The following is a 16,592-nucleotide window of genomic DNA, read 5'->3' on the forward strand; positions in this document are numbered from 1 at the left end:
AAACTGAAAACTCAAATGAAACTTTTAAAAACTCAAATCGCAAATCTGATTACAATTTTCTTGTTGTAGAAAATCATAAAGAAATCTTACAAAATTACACTGTAAAATATTTAAGTGAATCAAAGATATAAACACTGAAGGCCTCCTACCTTAATGTAGCATTTTTTCCGTCACTTCTTGTACACCAAACCTGGCGGGTTTGGTAACCTATCTCTATGTCGCAGGACTTGGAATGGTGATGTGCCTTGTAACTTTGGTGTCTAAAGGTGACCAGCTCCTTCGAATCAGAGCTAAAATCCAGAACGGTTCTTCCACTTAGGTTAAGTTCTTTGAGAAGAGGCAGTCGACATTTACTCCATGGTCCAACTTTAAGGCTAAACATATATTCCTCTGCCCCAAGAGGACAGGAAATGGGAGCATCACAGGCTCTTGACTCAGTCAGGTTGGGACACTGCAACCCTCCATAGAGAGGGGGGGCAATGGCTGAGCGAGTTCTATGCTGTAACTGCTTCCCACATCCCTTGCTACACCTGGACCACTGTGAGAACTCAGAGACCACACAATCCCGCGGGCAAGGGATGAGACAAGCTTGTTCCATGGGGGGCTGAGGGGCAAAGTGTTCACATATCTCATTCACAGCCACGGTTCTGTTCAGCTTCTGAACACAACGCACCGTCCGGTGCTGCAGCCCATGCTGGGCTGTCACGCACTCTGTAGCCCGAGGTCTGGCTTGCCCCAGGGCGGGAGGAACAAGCACACAGTGGTGCCAATCAGAAACCTCCCACTGGAAGAGGTTTCTGTGCCAGTCACAGACTCGGAAGCAGCTTCTTTCCTTCGGAGGCCTATTGTTCTCATCACAGTTAGACAGGTGACTCGTCCACCCTTCAAAATGGAAACACCAAAGAGCACGACTCTGGAATCCTCCTGGCCCACAGTCTCCTGTACACCTTCCCCAGGGGCCTGTAGGCAGAAAGACAAGGGTGTCAGTTACTCCAAGATTCCACACCACCATCCACACAAAAACGGGTCAATCTGCACACCTCCTGACACAACCAGTGTGAAATTATGAATTATGATGAAAAATATAATTGGGTGGCTAAAAATGTGGATTCTACATCAGTTGGCCCTTCCTGAAATCCCCAATCCGTCTCTTACAGCAGTATCAACTTGGATGAATTACTTCAACTTTCTAAGCCTTAGTTTCCTACATAAGGGAGAAGATAATAAAAGCACTGACTTATAAAGATGTTCTGAGGATCAGTGACATAATGTGATGGGAAGTAGACCATACACATTTAATAAATGATTGGTCTCGTTATAATTATTATGTTCCAAAGCCTATATACCTAACTCAATATTAATACTTTCTCGTTAGGCAGAGTTTCATCTAAAAGAAAAGCCCTAAATCCGGGATTTTAATAAACTAGGATTTTTCATGTTTCCAATCCTTCAGCTCACACCTTAAGTAGCTCAGAAGAGAAATACATTTTTAAAAATAGCTTGCAAAGCATCCTAAATATATTTTCATTTTTCTAAATAGCTCTCCTCAGCTCTGGTTTTTGCTTGCAGAGTGAATTGCGTGAAAAAGAAAAATCTGATACAGAGGGGCGGGGTGTGGGGAGAAGGTAAGTTAATAAAAGAAGCAGCAGTACTGCATTGTCTCTGGAAATTCTGCCCCGACAATCCTTGAAATATACTTGTTGGATAAAGCTTCCAATGTTAGCTTGTAATATGCCAAATCTTTTCATTAATGAATTAGTTTTGTGAGAGAGGGTTCAAAAGATGGACAGATGAAAGAGCTACCCACTGATTTTCTTTTTTTTTTTTTTTTTGTATCTAATCTATAGACATACCAGCTGGCCTCATCCAGGAGGCTGATCATCTATCTTTCCAGGCGGACAGCAAGTAATCACATTTTGTGTCAATGGGAAAAAAAAAAGTTTCCTCCCTTTTGCTTTACTTAAAAATGTAATATGAGCCTGAAAAAAGTGTATCAGCTTAACCATGTTACGTTTAACCCTTTACTAGGTTTGTGATCATCATAAAGGCATTTCACACCCCGAGAAACATTTTAATTTACACAGGCAAGAGAAAGAAGGTGCAGTCTTTCTTTCCTTCCCCAAATCTGATCAAACCCCAAATGCCACTTAATTACTTCCTGGACTGTATTTTCATGCACATCCAGTACATTTCTAGGAGCACTAAATGTGTTCACAGGCACGTGCCTTTAGGAAGAGACGTGCCTCCCCAGAGAAGCAGGTATTTGCACCTGGGGCCACATGCTGCAATGAGGATCTCTCACTTTAGCAGGACAACAGTTTTGGGGTTCTAATGTACACAGTCCTCCTGGTTCTTCCTCCCAGCCCTGTTCTGGGTGTGCAAATCTGCTGTTCTAGGCAATACCATGTTAGGTACAGTGCCGATGATTTCTGTCTCCTTTCAGTGACCCCACGCTAGAGTCTCCTCTTGATGAAATGGACAGAGGAGTTTTACTGGATTAAGTCAGCCTATAGTCACCAAAATGCCTTTGGGTTTGCCCACACTCTTCCCTAGGTGAGTTATCCCAGCACTGCCTGCTCAGGGTACAGTAAGTGCACATGGAAAATGCGGCTTTCAGCACAGGATGATTCAATCAACCATCCTTAATTCTGATGATTTCCTCTTCAATCACCCACAGTTTAGTACTCTGCAAAATGAGAAGTTCATTGTTACATGACAGCTATTTGCAGGCTCCACATGTCTAGATGTTCTGGAGCAGTTTCAGGTCCAGTATGCCATTCCTTATTCGAATGTCAGACCACACATGAAAATGTTCATTATTACCAAAAACAAAACCAGGTTACTCAGTAAAGGACTATTTCAAAAAATACATGGTTGCAGCAAACTTTAAAAATCTAAAACCAGTCTTGACTTATCTAGGAATTTGGGAATAATATATACACACTACTATATATAAAATAGATAACCAATAAGGACCAATAAGGACTGACTGTACAGCACAGGGCACTGTGGTCAATATTTTATAATAATCTATAAGGGAAAAGAATCTAAAAAGAATATGTATATAAAGAATATATATTCAGTTTATATATATATATATATATAATATATATAAAACTGAACCACTTTGTTGTATACCTGAAACTAACACACTGTAAATCAACTATACTTCAATTAAAAAAATAAAATAAAATCAGTCTTGAATGATATAAAACAGTTATTGGTTAAAATGAAAACAAAGTTTTTTTGTAAAGCACTGGGTTTTAAAATATAGGCTGTCAGTTTCTCTCTGTTTAGGTACCAAATACACGCAACTCTCTACTTAGGATTTGTTCACGTAAATTAAAGAATATAAGACCAAGAACGTGGAGCCCCTTCTAACTAATCTTGAAAAGCTAACATTAATCAATCTAGAATATCTTACAAAGTGATCCTTATTCTTACTTTTAAAACATCTGATTAGCACATTTTCTTATTATTAATATTCTGTTTTCTCCTTCTAAGTTTTTGCCTACTTTCAAAATTGTTAAGGTAGCTCTTTTTTATTTGAAATCATTAATATTTTAAACTGTATAAATTACTATTCTTCCCTCAGCTCTCACATTTCCATCTATACAGAATTTCACCAAACAGCCAAATTTTTTTCTAGATCAATGGAAGACAAAATATAACTATTAAGAAATAATTACTACCATTTGTTAAAGGCTAGCAGTGGTGTGCTGGGCTTGGCTGCTACCAGGGGACTGTAAAATATTCAGGAACGTTACCAGGTTGTTGTTAAATCATTCATGATTTAAAATCAGCCATGGTGGGAGTATTTACACCACATTACAAATCAAGTCACATCAAGGCTTTATTTCTTTTAAAACAGAGAGACAGCTGGTTTATAGTACGCCAATGGTGATTTCACAGGTGCCTCCCTTCCTTCCTTCCTTCCTTCCTTCCTTCCTTATAACAATCCCATGAGGTGGGGCTAGTTTGCTCATTTTATCAGTTGTGGAAAATGAAACTCAGAAGTTACAATGCACACCCAAGGTTACACAGCTAGTGCATGCTAGGCTAGAATGGGACTCCAGATCTGTGGGACCCCAAGCATGGGCTCTTGGCCTGCATTTGAAAAGTATCTTTTCTAGGGTGTGCATTGGTATGTGTGATCCTACGATCACAAGGCAGATCCGTTTGTTCGCTTAGCTATGATCTCTCCTATTTGTTTGTTAATATTCCTTTGGATATGAGTAGAACAAGTCATCAAGGTGGTGTGTGCGCCATGATTTCCCCCTCCTGACCCTAGAAATTTAGGGCAGCAGCTCTTGCATATAAGACACAAGTGTGTTTATAAACATTAGTCAGTGCATTTAGGAAGGCACAGTCAAGGGAGAATAGTTTTCCCACATGTTAAATCGAACTCTGCAGACCACTGAAAAACATGTGAATAACAGGCAAATGTAAAGTGAATTGGGTATGCTTGGAATGAATGAAAAACAAATTGCAAACAAGACATCCAAGATACAGACAAGACCTCTCAGCAACTGACCTAGAACAATTTGCGTTTCTCAGGCATGGAGAGAAAATGTGTTCCAGGATTTATTCAGTTGTGTTTGGAAATGAACTTTAAACACACACACACACACACACGCACACACACACACACACACACACACACACACAATAGTGAAAATCACACAGCCCTGAGAGATTTTGCCATTTCAAAAAATATGCATATTGAAGTAATGAAATGTGACCTGCAGTTTGAAAAATCTTAAATCCCTTGTCCAAGTTCAGAAATAGAAGAGTCAATTAAAATTTTGAGCAGTTGCATGGAGAAAAAGAATATCACTTTTAAGTTTGACATATATATAAAACATATGGTTATATTCGGAATATAAATCTAAGATAAATAACCTAAAGAAACAAATAAGAAATCTATGTGTAAACAGCACTCATTTTATACTTCTTAATTGGAAATAAGCCTCAAGTAATACAAATAAAACAAAATTTTCATTACTCTAGGAGATGGACCCTAAAAGATACTGCTGTGATTTATGTTAAAAAGTGTTCTGCTTATGTTTTCCTCTAAGAGTTTTATAGTATCCAGTCTTACATTTAGGTCTTTAATCCACCTTGAGTTTGAAGTTTCCTTAAAAAACTAAAAACAGAGCTACGATATATGATCCAGCAATCCCATTGCTGGGCATATATATGGAGAAATCCATAGTTCGAAAAGATACATGCACCCCAATGTTCATTGCAGCACTGTTTACAATTGCCAAGACATGGAAACAGCCTAAATGTCCATCAAAAGATGAATGGATAAAGAAGATGTGGTACATATATGCAATGGAATACTACTCAGCCATAAGAAAGAATGAAATAATGCCATTTGCAGCAACACAGATGGACCTAGAGATTATCATACTAAGTGAAGTAAGTCAGACAGAGAAAGACAAATATCATATGATATCAATTATATGTGGAATCTAAAAGATGATACAAATGAACTTACTTACAAAACAAACAGACTCACCGACTTAGAAAATAAACTTATGGTTACCAAAGGGGTAAGGGGGGTAGGGGGAGGAACAAATTAGGAGGTTGGGATTAACATATGCAACTATATGTAAAATACATAAACAACAAGGACTACTGTATAGCACAGGGAACTCTACTCAATACTCTGTAATAACCTATATGGGAAAAGAATCTGAAAAAGAATAGATACATATATATATGTATAACTGAATCCCTTTGCTGTACACCTGAAACTAACACAACATTGTAAATTAACTATACTCCAATATAAAATAAAAATTTAAAACAAAAAAAAGAGAAACAAAATTTAGAACAATTAAAGGATTAAAAGTTTAATTATATACGTAATGGGACTTTAAATTAACACTTGAAAACATTTCAATGGTATAATAGGAATAGTAATTTTATACTTGTTTATGTGCACAAAGATTATGTAAAAACACCATCCACCTGCAACTCACTATCCTTTCTAAGAGATAAGCACAGCTACTCTGGAATAAACTGTGAAGTATTTTAAGTCACACCAGTTTTAATTAACACGTTAACATTTTGGTTTAGTAAATATTTTAGACACGAAAGGGTAGCATCAGTGAATTCTCAGGTTACATTCACCTTTAAAACCGTGTGATTCCTCTTTTTTTGCCTGTGTTTTTGCAGAAAGTGCAAATCTGTGAATGCTCTAATGTAATATTCCTCTAGAAGCAGAAAAGTGCTGGCAAATTGTATTCTCTTAATTAAGTTATCCTTAAGTGGAGTAGTTTAGATGAATGTATCACCCACACTAAATCATCACAGGTAAGGCAGCCCGCTGGATGCCTGAATTTTAGGTGTAGTAATCAGTAAGAAGCCTGCCACAAAGAAAAAAAGAGTATTCCAGAGAACGGGGAATAAACATATTCCCAGGAGCTTTCACACAGTACTCGCCACTGTTTGAGGCAGCAACCCTGATTTAATACCATTCATTCAATAGGAAGAGATGCTTGCTTTATTTTTAATTTTTTTTCAACCACAGCTTTTATTACCCTGACATTGCTTTATATTTAACTTGGGCAGGAGTACTGAGGAATGACATGAATGACAAACCCGAGCATTAGAGCCCTAAACAAATTACTGGTGGATAATTACTATGCTAAAGCACTCAGAAGCCTCAGCATTATAAAATGTGACATAAAACAGCGCTGATCTACTTGTAAGATGACTCACCTCCAAGAAATGGCTTGAAATTTCTGTCATAATTTTCACATCTCAAAAAGCTTTCACACTGATCATGGAGGAATTAAAGTAATATCTCCATTACATAGTGGACAATTATCTAGGAGATCACACTTTCTAAAATACATCAAAGAACCCAAGGGATGAAAACAAAAGCAGCCAGCGAGCATTCATTCAGTGAAACAACCATTCTTCTTTACCTGCTAGTTGATAAGTAGTGTGTTAGACGCTGGGAATATAAAAATGAATGAGACGTGTCATGAGAACTGTGCACTAACTATAATGGCAACATGCTCATGAAGAGGACATCTGGCCACTCCCTCAGGCCTAGCTACACTGAGTTTGTTCACATTATTAACAAACTTAATTTGGTTTCCCAGAGCTCATTAGATAGAAAGCAGCAAACCAGAAGTTGAGAGGGACTACTGGCGGCAGGTACACGGGTGAAAGTCAGAAGAGATGAGAGTTCCTGAGTCTACATTTCAAAACCTATCACGATAATTAATAACGTCCACTAGCAGGGGATGTATAAAGCCACCCAACACTTTCTAACCTCTCAGAGCAAACCTGCTTATTAGATATATCCATTTGTGAGTTATGCCTCTGACAGAAACAGACACACAACATAAGAAATGGAGAAACTGAAAAAAATATTGAATGGGAAGGAATTTAAACCCTAATGCATTTCATTTATTTCTTTTTTATTTTATTTTTTAAAATATTTTATTGGAGTATGGTTGATTTATAATGTTGTGTTAGTTTCAGGCATTCAGCAAAGTGAATCAGTTATACAAATACATATATCCACTCTTTTTTAGATTCTTTTCCCATATAGGCTATTACAGAGTATTGAGTAGAGTTACCTGTGCTATACGGTAGGTCCTTATTAGTTATGTATTTTATCTGTAATAGTGTGTATATATCAATCTCAATCTTCCAATTTATCCCTCTTCCCCCCTTACCCCCTGGTAAGTTTTAAGTCTGTATCTATTTTGCAGATAAATTCATTTGTACCCTTTTTCTAGATTCCACATATAAGCAATATCATATGATATTTGTCTTTCTCTGTCTGAGATACTTCATTTAGTATAACAATCTCTAGGTCCATCCATGTTGCTGCAAATGGCATTATTTCATTCTTTTTTATGGCTGAGTAATATTCCATGGTATATATGTACCACATCTTCTTTAATTCCTCTGTTGTAAAAACAACAAGCACGTGGAGGTTTAACAATATGTTACTAAATAAACAATGGATCACTGAAGAAATCAAAGAGGAAATCAAAAAATACCTAGAGACAAATGACAATGAAAACATGATGATCTGAAACTGTGGGATGCAGTAAAAGCAGTTCTAAGAGGGAAGTTTAAGCAATACAATCTTACCTCAAGAAACAAGAAAAATCTCAAGCAACCTAACCTTATACCTAAAGCAACTAGAGAACAAAGAACAAACAAAACCCAAAGCTAGTAGAAGGAAAGAAATCATAAAGATAAGAGCAGAAATAAATGAAACAGAGACAAAGAAAAAAATAGCAAAGATCAATGAAACTAAAAGCTGGTTCTCTTAGAGAAGATAAAATTGATAATCCTGTAGCCAGACTCATCAAGAAAAAGAGGCAGAGGACTCAAATCAATAAAATTAGAATTGAAAAAGACATTACAATGTACACCACAGAAATACAAAGGATCATAAGAGACTACTACAGGCAACTATATGCCAATAAAATGGACAGCCTAGAAGAAATGGACAAATTCTTAGAAAGGTACAACCTTCCAAGGCTGAACCAGGAAGAAATGGAAAATATGAACATACCAATCACAAGCACTGAAATTAAAACTGTGATTAAAAATCTTCCAACAAACAAAAGTCCAGGACCAGATGGCTTCACAGGCGAATTCTATCAAATAACACCTACCCATCTGAAACTCTTCCAAAAAATTGCAGAGGAAGGAACACTCCCAAGCTCATTCTATGAGGCCACCATCACCCTGATACCAAAACCAGACAAAGATATCACAAAAAAAGAAAATTACAGGCCAATGTCACTGATGAACATCGACACAAAAATCCCCAACAAAAAAACTAGCAAACCGAATCCAACAACACCTTAAAAGGATCATACACCATGATCAAGTGGGATTTATCCCAGGGATGCAAGGATTTTTCAACATCCACAAATCAACCAATGTGATATACCATATTAACAAATTGAAGAATAAAAACCATATGATCATCTCAGTAGATGCAGAAAAAGCTTTTGACAAAATTCAACACCCATTTATGATGAAAACTCTCCAGAAAGTGGGCATAGAGGGAACCTACCTCAACATAATAAAGGCCATATGCAACAAACCAACAGCAAACATCATTCTCAATGGTGAAAAACTGAAAGCATTTCCTCTAAGATCAGGAACAAGACAAGGATGTCCACTCTCACCACTATTATTGAACATAATTGTGAAAGTCCTAGCCATGGCAATCAGAGAAGGAAAAGAAATAAAAGGAATACAAACTGGAAAAGAAGAAGTAAAACTGTCACTGTTTGCAGATGACATACTATACATAGAGAATCCTAAAGATGCCACCAGAAAACTACTAGAGCTAATCAATGAATTTGGTAAAGTTGCAGAATACAAAATTAATAAACAGAAATCTCTTGCATTCCTATACACTAACAATGAAAGATCAGAAAGAGAAATCAAGGAAACTACCCCATTTACTATATCATCAAAAAGAATATCATTTAAAAAATTCCACTGCCCTTTTTACAGTAATCAAAAAAAATCCCTTATTAATACTAAAACTATTTTCAAGATACATTTTTGTGGCCTGAAAAATAAATGTGCTAAAGAGTTCTAACAATTATCTTCAGAAAAATTTAACAGCAACAGTTAAGAGTTACCAAACATTATTTTCATAAGTATATAGATACACTTTTGAAGACAGTTCATGATTCCAAGTTCAAGACCACCACAGAGTATCTGGACTGAATATTTATACTTCCAGTAAGCATACATACTGCTGCTAACATCCCAAGCTCTTTTTGCATGATTGTGTTTTGTTTGACACCTAACAGCATGTTCTAAGTCTATTTCATCACTGTGGACAGATACCTCTGTCACTTATCATTTATGATTATAAATTATTAGTTGCCAGTGGCTAGAACATCCATTAAAAGAAGCCTGACAGCAGAGCAGATTAGAAATATCTCTGAATGGCTAATCAGCTAATGCAAACACCACAGAGACAGAAAACCACCTTTTAAAAACTATTTATCCAAAAAAACACTATTTATCAATATTTCTGGTTTCTAAAAATTCTGAATCCTAAAAGGGCATCTCAAACCTCATATACTTCATTGCATCTTGACACAAAGTGGGTCTTTTCAGATTACTCAGAGCTACAGCCTGCTAACCAGACAGATTGTGGGAATGGGAAGGAAATCTTATAGCCCACAGGTTTTGGAGGAGGAAAATGAACTCCCGACAAATTCAAGGACTTGCTCAAGGTCACACAGTCATTTGGAGCAGAAATGGAATGACAGCTGCCTTCCAGAGGCCCAATCCAGTGATCTTTCCAGTATATCACACTGGCTTCCATTGTAACACTCTACAAATGTAAGGGAAGAAAAAGGGCTCCGTCAGTGGTTGTAATCCAAGGTGTAGGGGAGGGGAGGGAGGAAAAAGAGAACAAACAACTGGAAATTACATAAAAACACACATCGCACAAGCAAGGAACTGCCCGTAAATGCTGAGGGAATTTAGTCTCCTAGATTAGCACCTAGGAGCAGACAGCTGTTCCCAGGGGCCCTTCACAATTGATTATGTGAAATGGGATCCTTCCTGCCTCTGAATGCTTGAGAACACGGACAAAGCTACTGCTCAGGTACATCCAGCAAGGCTCAGGGGTTCAGCACACAAAGAAAGCTTCAGGCACCAATAAGAATGGTGTGTCCCTAGAATAAATATAGCAATAATAGTAACAGCTGTCATTTTTGAAACACCTACTATCTTCCCCAAACCATAAGCATATTATTGATATTGTTGTGCTTTGCTAGACGAAATCATGAAAGCCTGCGGTCAAAGAGCTTTCTCAAGGTAAACTGCTCGGGTGCCCTGACCAGAGCAGTTTCTGGCACTTATATCGACTCCAAATCTTTCCCACAATAATTGCAATTTAGAAGCCATATCTCTTGAGCAAATGAAGCCTTGAAATGCCCATTGGGTAAAATATATTTAGGAGGGGATCCGTCCTGAGTGCAGCTGGTGTGAGGTGCTCGGGGTCCTGCCCTTCCTCTCCTGCCTAAAGCCCCTCAGCCCTGCCTCAGTCCCAGCTCAATGGCCTGGCTCCCTGATGGCCCCGGAACACCTGGGGTACTGATACCTGTCAAGGGATATTGATGGGGTGTTCTCATCCTATAAACATGGCTCCACTCAACTTTGACTTTACTTACAACAAACGTTCCAGCTAAGCCCTCTCGATTCCCTGGAGAAGATGAAGAAAATCATTTATTCAGCTGTTTTCTTTTTTTGTTTTGTTTTGTTTTTATTGGAGTATAATTGCTTTACCATGGTGTGTTAGTTTCTGCTTTATAACAAAGTGAATCAGTTATACATATACATATGTTCCCAACTGTCTTCCCTCTTGCGTCTCCATCCCTCCCACCCTCCCTATCCCACCACTCAAAGCGGTCACAAAGCACCGAGCTGATCTACCTGTGCTATGCGGCTGCTTCCCACTAGCTATCTACCTTAGGTTTGTTACTGTATATATGTCCATGCCTCTCTCTCACTTTGTCACAGCTCACCCTTCCCCCTCCCCATATCCTCAAGTCCATTCTCCAGTAGGTCTGTATCTTTATTCCTGTCTTAGTCCTAGGTTCTTCATGACTTTTTTTTTTCTTAAATTCCATATATATGTGTTAGCATACAGTATTTGTCTTTCTCTTTGACTTACTTCACTCTGTATGACAGACTCTAGGTCTATCCACCTCATTACAAATAGCTCAATTTCGATTCTTTTTATGGCTGAGTAATATTCCATTGTATATATGTGCAAAATCTTCTTTATCCATTCATCCGAAGATGGGCACTTAGGTCGTTTCCATCTCCGGGCTATTGTAAATAGAGCTGCAATGAACATTTTGGTACATGACTCTTTATGAATTTTGGTTTTCTCAGGGTATATGCCCAGTAGTGGGATTGCTGGGTCATATGGTAGTTCTATTTGTAGTTTTCTAAGGAACCTCCATACTGTTCTCCACAGTGGCTGTATCAATTTAGGTTCCCACCAACAGTGTAAGAGGGTTCCCTTTTCTCCACACCCTCTCCAGCATTTACCGTTTCTAGATTTTTTGAAGATGGGCATTCTGACTGGTGTGACATGATATCTCATTGTAGTTTTGATTTGCATTTCTCTAATGATTAATGAAGTTGAGCATTCTTTCATGTGTTTGTTGGCAGTCTGTATATCGTCTTTGGAGAAATGTCTATTTAGGTCTTCTGCCTATTTTTGGATTGGGTTGTTTTTTTGTTATTGAGCTGCATGAGCTGCTTATAAATTTTGGAGATTAATCCTTTGTCAGTTGCTTCATTTGCAAATATTTTCTCCCATGCTGAGGGTTGTCTTTTGCTCTTGTTTATGGTTTCCTTCGCTGTGCAAAAGCTTTGAAGTTTCATTAGGTCCCATTTGTTTAGTTTTGTTTTTATTTCCATTTCTCTGGGAGGTGGGTCAAAAAGGATCTTGCTGTGATTTATGTAACAGAGTGTTCTGCCTATGTTTTCCTCTAAGAGTTTGATAGTTTCTGGCCTTACATTTAGGTCTTTAATCCATTTTGAGCTGATTTTGTGTATGGTATTAGGGAGTGATCTAATCTCATACTTTTACATGTACCTGTCCAGTTTTCCCAGCACCACTTATTGAAGAGGTTGTCCTTTCTCCACTGTACATTCCTGCCTCCTTTATCAAAGATAACGTGACCATATGTGCATGGGTTTATCTCTGGGCTTTCTATCCTGTTCCACTGATCTATCTTTCTGTTTTTGTGCCAGTACCATACTATCTTGATTACTGTAGCTTTGTAGTATAGACAGAAGTCCGGGAGCCTGATTCCTCCAGCTCCGTTTTTCTTTCTCAAGATTGCTTTGGCTATTTGGGGTCTTTTGTGTTTCCATACAAATTGTGAAATTTAGTTCTGTGAAAAATACCAGTAGTAGTTTGATAGGGATTGCATTGAATCTGTAGATTGCTTTGGGTAGTAGAGTCATTTTCACATAGTTGATTCTTCCAATCCAAGAACATGGTATATATCTCCATCTATTTGTATCACCTTTAATTTCTTTCATCAGTGTCCTATAATTTTCTGCATACAGGTCTTTTGTCTCCTTAGGTAGGTTTATTCCTAGATATTTTATTCTTTTTGTTGCAATGGTAAATGGGAGTGTTTTCTTGATTTCACTTTCAGATTTTTCATCATTAGTGTACAGGAATGCCAGAGATTTCTGTGCATTAGTTTTGTATCCTGCTACTTTACCAAATTCATTGATTAGCTCTAGTAGTTTTCTAGTAGCATCTTTAGGATTCTCTATGTATAGTATCATGTCATCTGCAAACAGTGACAGCTTTACTTCTTCTTTTCGATTTGGATTCCTTTTATTTCCTTTTCTTCTCTGATTGCTGTGGCTAAAGCTTTCAAAACTATGTTGAATAAGAGTGTTCAATACAATACAACAAACCTTGTATTGTTCCTGATATTAGTGGAAATGCTTTCAGTTTTTCACCATTGAGGACGATGTTGGCTGTGGGTTTCTCATATATGCCCTTTATTATGTTGAGGAAAGTTCCCTCTATGCCTACAAACTGCAGGGCTTTTATCATAAATGGGTGTTGAATTTTGTCGAAAGCTTTCTCTGCATCTATTGAGATGAAATATGGTTTTTCTGCTTCAATTTGGTAATATGGTTTATCTCATTGATTGTTTTGCGTATATTGAAGAATCCTTGCATTCCTGGTATAAACCCCACTTGATCATGGTGTATGATCCTTTTAATGTGCTGTTGGATTCGGTTTGCTAGTATTTTGTTGAGGATTTTTGCATCTATGTTCATCAGTGATATTGGCCTGTAGTTTTCTTTCCTTCTGACATCCTTGTCTGGTTTTGGTATCAAGGTGATGGTGGCTCATAGAATGAGTTTGGGAGTGTTCCTCCCTCTGCTATATTTTGGAAGAGTTTGAGAAGGATAGGTGTTAGCTCTTCTCTAAATGTTTGATAGAATTCGCCTGTGAAGCCAACTGGTCCTGGGCTTTTGTTTGTTGGAAGATTTTTAATCACAGTTTCAATTTCAGTGCTTGTGATTTGTCTGTTCATATTTTCTATTTCTTCCTGATTCAGTCTTGGCAGGTTGTGCATTTCTAAGAATTTGTCCATTTCTTCCAGGTTGTCCATTTTATTGGCATAGAGTTGCTTGTAGTAATCTCTCATGATCTTTGTATTTCTGCAGTGTCAGTTGTTACTTCTCCTTTTTCATTTCTAATTCTATTGATTTTTTTTTCTTGATGAGTCTGGCTACTGGTTTATCAATTTTGTGTATCTTCTCAAAGAACCAGCTTTTAGTTTTATTGATCTTTGCTATCGTTTCCTCCATTTCTTTTTCATTTATTTCTGATCTGATTTTTATGATTTCTTTCCTTCTGCTAACTTTGGCTTTTTTGTTCATCTTTCTCTAATTGCTTTAGGTGCAAGTTTAGGTTGTTTATTCGAGATGTTTCCTGTTTCTTAAGGTAGGAATGTATTGCTATAAACTTCCCTCTTAGAACTGCTTTTGCTGCATCCCACAGATTTTGGGTCGTCATGACTCCATTGTCATTTGTTTCTAGATGTTTTTTAATTTCCTCTTTGATTTCTCCAGTGATCACTTCATTATTAAGTAGTGTATTGTTTAGCCTCCATGTGTTTGTATTTTTTACAGATCTTTTCCTGTAATTTGTATCTAGTCTCATGGCATTGTGGTCGGAAAAGATACTTGATACAATTTCAATTTTCTTAAATTTAGCAAGGCTTGATTTGTGACCCAAGATATGCTCTATCCTGAAGAATGTTCCATGAACACTTGAGAAAAACGTGTATTCTGCTTAATTGGATGGAATGTCCTATAAATATCAATTAAGTCCATCTTGTTTAATGTATCATTTAAAGTTTCTGTTTCCTTATTTATTTTCATTTTGGATGATCTGTCCATGGGTGAGAGTGGGGTGTTAAAGTCCCCTACAATGATTGTGTTGCTGTCGATTTCCCCTTTTATGGTTGTTAGTATTTGCCTTATGTATTGAGGTGCTCCTATGTTGGGTGCATAAATATTTACAATTGTTATATCTTCTTCTTGGATCGATCCCTTGATCATTATGTAGTGTCCTTCTTTGTCTCTTCTAATAGTCTTTATTTTAAAGTCCATTTTGTCTGATATGAGAATTGCTACTCCAGCTTTCTTTTGGCTTCCATTTGCGTGGAATATCTTTTTCTATCCCCTCACTTTCAGTCTGTATGTGTCTCTAGGTCTGAAGTGGGTCTCTTGTAGACAGCAAATATATGGGTCTTGTTTTTGTATCCATTCAGCCAATCTGTGTCTTTTGGTGGGAGCATTTAGTCCATTTATATTTAAGGTAATTATCAAAATGTATGTACCTATTCCCATTTTCTTAATTGTTTTGGGATCGTTCTTATAGGTCTTTTCCTTCTCTTGTGTTTCTTACGTACAGAAGTTCCTTTAGCATTTGTTGTAAAGCTGGTTTGGTGGTGCTGAACTCTCTCAGCTTTTGCTTGTCTGTAAAGGTTTTAATTTCTCCATCAAATCTGAATGAGATCCTTGCTGAGTAGAGTAATCTTGGTTGCAGGTTTTTCTCCTTCGTCACTTTAAATATGTCCTGCCAGTCCCTTCTGGCTTGCAGAGTTTCTGCTGAGAGGTCAACTGTTAACCTTATGGGTATTCCCTTGTGTGTTATTTGTTGTTTTTCCCTTGCTGCTTTTAATATGCTTTCTTTGTATTTAATTTTTGACAGTTTGATTAATATGTGTCTTGGCGTATTTCTCCTTGGATTTATCCTCTGTGGGACTCTCTGTGCTTCCTGGACTTGATTAACTATTTCCTTTCCCATATTAGGGAAGTTTTCAACTATAATCTCTTCAAATATTTTCTTAGTCCCTTTCCTTTTCTCTTCTTCTTCTGGAACCCATATAATTCAAATGTTGCTGCATTTAATGTTGTCCCAGAGGTCTCTGAGACTGTCCTCAGTTCTTTTCATTCTTTTTTCTTTATTCTGCTCTGCAGTAGTCATTTCCACTATTTTATCTTCCAGGTCACTTATCCGTTCTTCTACCTCAGTTATTCTGCTATTGATCCAATCTAGAGTATTTCTAATTTCATTTATTGTGTTGTTCATCATTGTTTGTTTCATCTTTAGTTCTTCTAGGTCCTTGTTAAATGTTTCTTGCATTTTGTCTATTCTGTTTCCAAGGTTTTGGATCATCTTTACTATCATTATTCTGAATTCTTTTTCAGGTAGACTGCCTATTTCCTCTTCATTTGTTAGGTCTGGTGCATTTTTATCTTGCTCCTTCATCTGCTGGGTGTTTGTTTTTCTGTCTTCTCATTTTGCTTATCTTACTGTGTTTGGGGTCTCCTTTTTGCAGGCTGCAGGCTCGTAGTTCCCGTTGTGTTTGATGTCTCTCCCCAGTGGCTAAGGTTGGTTCAGTGGGTTGTGTAGGCTTCCTGGTGGAGGGGACTAGTGCCTGTGTTCTTGTGGATGAAGCTGGATCTTGTCTTTCTGGTGGGCAGGTCCACGTCTGGTGGTG

General features: G+C 37.5%; 1 protein-coding gene across 1 annotated transcript in view; it reads right to left on the reverse strand.

Moving 5' to 3' along the window:
• Positions 1-16,592, reverse strand: part of THSD7B (thrombospondin type 1 domain containing 7B) — a 765,597-nt gene that overhangs the window by 587,462 nt on the left and 161,543 nt on the right. Inside the window, exon 2 of the mRNA XM_027132057.1 lies at positions 150-960. Within this exon, the coding sequence (XP_026987858.1) occupies positions 150-960 (811 nt within the window). The remainder of the gene's footprint in view (positions 1-149; positions 961-16,592) is intronic.

The sequence above is a fragment of the Aethalodelphis obliquidens genome, unplaced genomic scaffold, assembly GCF_003676395.1.
Source record: "Aethalodelphis obliquidens isolate GAN/ISIS:26980383/991018 unplaced genomic scaffold, ASM367639v1 scaffold2, whole genome shotgun sequence".
Taxonomy (NCBI): Eukaryota; Metazoa; Chordata; class Mammalia; order Artiodactyla; family Delphinidae; genus Aethalodelphis; species Aethalodelphis obliquidens.